We start from the raw sequence: 4,330 nt of genomic DNA on the forward strand, positions 1-4,330 counted from the left end.
GCCCCCCCCCCCCCAGCACTGATGCCCTCCGGCTTAGCGCCACGATTTCATTAGGGTGTGGAATTACCGTGTGTTCCAAAGGTCCTGGCGATGTCATCCAATATCCTAAATGCCGGTGCGGCCGTGGCGGGGCCAGCTCCCCATCAGCCCCCTAATACCAACTAATCTTTTGGAAAAAATACCTTAATCTGAGGCCGTATCTGCAGATGATTGTGGCGTGGCCGCCCCTAATCCGCAGGCACGTTCGCAGGTGCCAGCAGATCTCTCCGTATCAGATATTAAAGCGTGTTTGCAGAGGGGCTTAGCTGCCATCAGAGCATTAATCACCGTGTCCGGCCCTGGCAGGTTGCCCACCCGGCAGGTCTCCGGGTCCACAGGGCCCGGCCGTGCCAGCCTCAGAGCCCCCTCCCCACCATGAGTGCACCGAGCTGGCTCCACTCTCTGCTCCGTGGCACCCAAGAAGCCTCCAGGTTGTGTGTTGAGGCACGTCCCCCCCCAACCCACAGAAGCTGGGGACACCGTTTGGACCCCTCGCTGCCCCATCTGCCTGCGGGGGCCCTACTGCACCCCGTGGCAACAGGCAGGCAGGCACGGCTTGTGCCCCTCACCGACAGCCGCAGGTCGGCTGGTCAGGACGTGGTCTGAGCTACACAGAGCTGAGCTGAGGTGGGTGCCAACCCCAGTGTGGCTGTGCCTGACGCCATCACCTTCCTCAACTGGAGGGGGAAAGGGCTCACCCCTAAACACAAGCTGGGTTGGGTGCTGCCACGTGGGTCACAAGGGAAAAACGCTCTCCCGAAAGCAGGTTGTGGGAGCAGCGAGGGCAGGTTGTGGGAGCAGCGAGGGCAGGTTGTGGGAGCAGCGAGGGCAGGCTGTCACATCTGCTCAGGTGAGGGAGACAAGGACTTAGGTTTGTAAATCCCCAACGGAGTGGACAGCGGTGAGACAAGTCTCAAAGTCCAGACATGGACATTTATTAACTTCCCACAATGTACTAATCCCACAATGGATACATGATAATTGGCTAAGTATGTAAGTTATGGTGAGCGATGTAGTATGCCTCAGTTACCTAAAGTTAATAAGGAAAAAGGGGAAAAAAAAGAAGAGAGAGAGATTAGAGAAATAGGGATCACCAGTCCAGGTTCCTGTGTTGGTCTTGTCTGAGTTCATCGGGGTTCTTCCCTGAGTTCATCTGTCTTCTTCACTTTCTTTCTTTCTTTCTTTCTTTCTTTCTTTGTCTGCCTTTCACTCCTCGCCCCCCCCTCAATTTATACACACTCTCCTTGGGTCCATCCCCTGGGTCGACCCACATACCTACGTATCCCGTGGATGGTAAGATGCTTCACGGGATGATGTAATTAGCATGACCTTGTTAATCTTCATTAGCATATGCAGGGTGTCAACTTTAATATGCATTTCACGGATAACAAAGCAAAGATCATTCACCAGAACAAGCTGCCCCAGAGCAGAACCATCCTGCTCCCCACAGGGCTCCCCCCTGCAGCCCCTCCTGTGCTGTCCAGGCAGCTGATCAGCGCCAAACGCCACACGATCGCCCCGTGACCATCGATTTGTTACTCGCGAGTCTTGGAGATGTTCCTCAGCTCGCAGAGCCCCCGCTCCCCCCCATCCCTGATCTCTCACAGGCCTGTTCCTCTCAGGGCCTGTTTCAGGGAGTTACAAGTCGTCTCTCACACAGGCAAAGGGAGGTTTCGGCAGGAGCAGGATGTGGAGGGAAGATTCACAGCTCTCTGCGGTGTCTTTCAGATGGCAGGTCTGTGTTCCATACAGCAACAGACATCTCCCATCAGGCAGGAAGAAGATTGCAAACATACCAATGTTTTTTATTTCCAGAATAAAACAACAGCAACTTCACAGGAGAACGGGAACAGCAGAAGCTAACATCCCTCTCTGTGCTGGGGTGGGGACAGTCCACAGAAATTCCCTCTCCTGTTGTGCAGCTGCAGGATTTTTAATCCACGATTCATTTCAGAAACATTAAGGAGCAGGAAGCAAAAGACAAGGCCTGAGGAATGCAGCAGTCTTCCCAGGAGCAGGTACAAACAGTTGGTAGAAGATAAACCTGCCCCAAATTAATGACTCCTGGGGAGGGCAAAAGCCTCCAGGATGAGGGCCATGGTTCATGTGTGCAATTACAGTTTCCCAAGGTCCCCTTCAAGGGTCCGCACCATCACATACAGCTCAGCCAAGCCAACCACCGAGGCCACAATTACCGCTGACAGGACACGCTGGGGACACAAAAAGAGAGAGAAGAGTCGAGCTGCTGCTCCTGCCTGGCCAGCACTGAGCGTGCCGCAAGCGTGCTCCGAGGCCACGGGCTCACTCACCGCTGCCGTCTCCACAAAAACGTACTGGCTGCCCAGGTAGGTGCAGGCGAAGGCAGCCACCACGGTGACAACGTAGTTGACTATGGTGATGACAACGGCTTTAACAGAGCGAACTGGAGAGAAGGGGGAAAGATGAGGTGCTTTTCGGTAAGGTTTGGAGAGGAGGGCTGGAGACAAGCTATAATCCTGCTATCATAGGAATATTTGATGATTTGCATCTTTTACACCTCCAGAAATATCTATAAGAAAAACCAACAAGCTACTCCTTTGCTTGAGGAATGCTTTTGTGCATTCAAACCTTTTGGTGAGATACTCGGAGAGGCAAAGGCTGTCTGATGCCAACAGCTAGCGATGCGATGGTTCCCACCACTGACCTGTAGGTACATGCTGTCAGGTGTCAGCCACTCACCAGGACAGGCAGCCACTCACCTTGCCTCCCAAATTCAGCCAATGTCCCATTCATCTCCTAAAAGAAGGGATTAAAACAACTTGTGATCGGTCATATTTTAGTGTTAACTGCATAATAAAACCAACGCCATTGCACTGTCCTGTCCCTAAGACTCAGAAGTTCAGAGAGCTGCTGGGGGGCTCTGGCAGAGGTTGGGTGGGCTGTGGGGGAGCAGCAGTTCCACAGCACTCCAGTTTCTCTGGGTTTTTGCTTGTGGTCTGATTCAAAAACGTTGAGAAGGGATCACTTCTAATCAAATCACTTCTCAGAGCATGAGCGCATGTTCTTGACTGTAGGTTCTCTGCTGCAGGTTTGTCTTCAGTAAAGACACTAAAGGGTCTCAGCTTGTCGTTCATGTTCATGCAGCTGGCAGGAATTAAATGTTGTAAAGCTCTGCATGCTCTTTGTCAAATCAGATGCGGTTACACAATTTTAAACACAAGATACTGGCGGGGAGGCAGGGAAGAATGGGATGAGCACAGAGATATAGGCATAGTCCTCTGCTTCTCTGTTTGAAAGGAAGGCTGCTGTCACTACCCAGCTCTGCTAAAACCACTCTGGGTCATAGACAAAGCAGCTAAGCTTAACAGAGAGCAAAGCTGATCTTCCCACAAGTTTAATGCAGCTGTAGAATACGTGCAGGGACTTAAACACAGAGACACCAATGTGGAGGAGCGATGGCAGAATGGGATCATGAGGAACACTGGTTTGTCCAAACAGACACTGTGCCTAAAGATCTCAGCTCTTCCTTGGAGAGAACAAGTGCCCCAATATTACCCTCTTTTTTCAGCTTTTACCTTGACATGAATGATCTCATTTTAAAAATACGATGAAAAAGCAGGACAGATGCTCCCAGTAAAACATTTACCGTGAGTGCTCAGTCTCCCAGATCAAAACCTGAGATCTTTGGCACAATGAACTGTTCCCAAACATCAGTATCTCTTCTATTGTACCATCCCGATAGCCCTGCCCACCTCTGCCTTCAACACGGTGTCTGTCATCCCTGTGCATTTACAGTGTGCACTCCTCAAGTCCCTGCCCACATTTCCTTTGTACTGCACTGTCTATAGGGCAGACTGCCTTTGCTGTCTAACATAACGGCCACGCTTCCGAGGAATGAATCCAGTAGGCTCCTCACCTGGCCCGTGATATTGCGGGTCATCCGCCGGTACTCCTCGTTGGCCAGCTTGGCCTTTATCCGCTCCAGCCGGGCCACCAGCTCGGGGTTCTGGGGAAAGGGCAAAGCCACCGTGAGGGCCTGGAGCCGCTGCCATCTCCCGCGGCTGATGCCCGGCCCTCACCTACCCGCGGCGGCACCGGCACCTCGGGCAGGTCGATCTCGCAGCCTTCCAGGAGCTGGTGTAGGTACAGCGGGGACCCTGCGGGTGGGGGACGGGACGGTTAACGGCAGCCTGGCCGGTCGCGGCCTGTCGCGCCAGGGCCGGCGCGGCCTACCTGCTTCCCGCAGCGCGGCGTGCAGCCTCCGCAGCAGGCTGAAGGGCACCAGGGCGCCTTCGGAGGCCAGTGCGGCCTC

General features: G+C 53.4%; 2 protein-coding genes across 2 annotated transcripts in view; both read right to left on the reverse strand.

Annotated features, from left to right (window-relative positions):
• The window catches only part of LOC113487323 (kinesin-like protein KIF12), a 3,984-nt gene extending 2,814 nt beyond the window's left edge, over positions 1 to 1,170 (reverse strand). The window contains exon 1 of the mRNA XM_026861842.1: positions 1,134 to 1,170. Coding sequence (XP_026717643.1) covers positions 1,134 to 1,170 — 37 coding nt within the window. The remainder of the gene's footprint in view (positions 1 to 1,133) is intronic.
• Positions 1,171 to 1,242: 72 nt separating this feature from the next.
• Positions 1,243 to 4,330, reverse strand: part of TMEM199 (transmembrane protein 199) — a 3,286-nt gene continuing 198 nt past the window's right edge. Inside the window, exons 2-7 of the mRNA XM_026861843.1 lie at positions 4,252 to 4,327; positions 4,102 to 4,175; positions 3,935 to 4,024; positions 2,778 to 2,814; positions 2,349 to 2,461; positions 1,243 to 2,249 (exon numbers count right to left, since the gene is read on the reverse strand). Coding sequence (XP_026717644.1) covers positions 2,154 to 2,249; positions 2,349 to 2,461; positions 2,778 to 2,814; positions 3,935 to 4,024; positions 4,102 to 4,175; positions 4,252 to 4,327 — 486 coding nt within the window. The 3' untranslated portion in view covers positions 1,243 to 2,153. The remainder of the gene's footprint in view (positions 2,250 to 2,348; positions 2,462 to 2,777; positions 2,815 to 3,934; positions 4,025 to 4,101; positions 4,176 to 4,251; positions 4,328 to 4,330) is intronic.

This window comes from Athene cunicularia (assembly GCF_003259725.1).
Source record: "Athene cunicularia isolate RWA chromosome 19 unlocalized genomic scaffold, athCun1 chr19_part1, whole genome shotgun sequence".
NCBI lineage: Eukaryota > Metazoa > Chordata > Aves > Strigiformes > Strigidae > Athene > Athene cunicularia.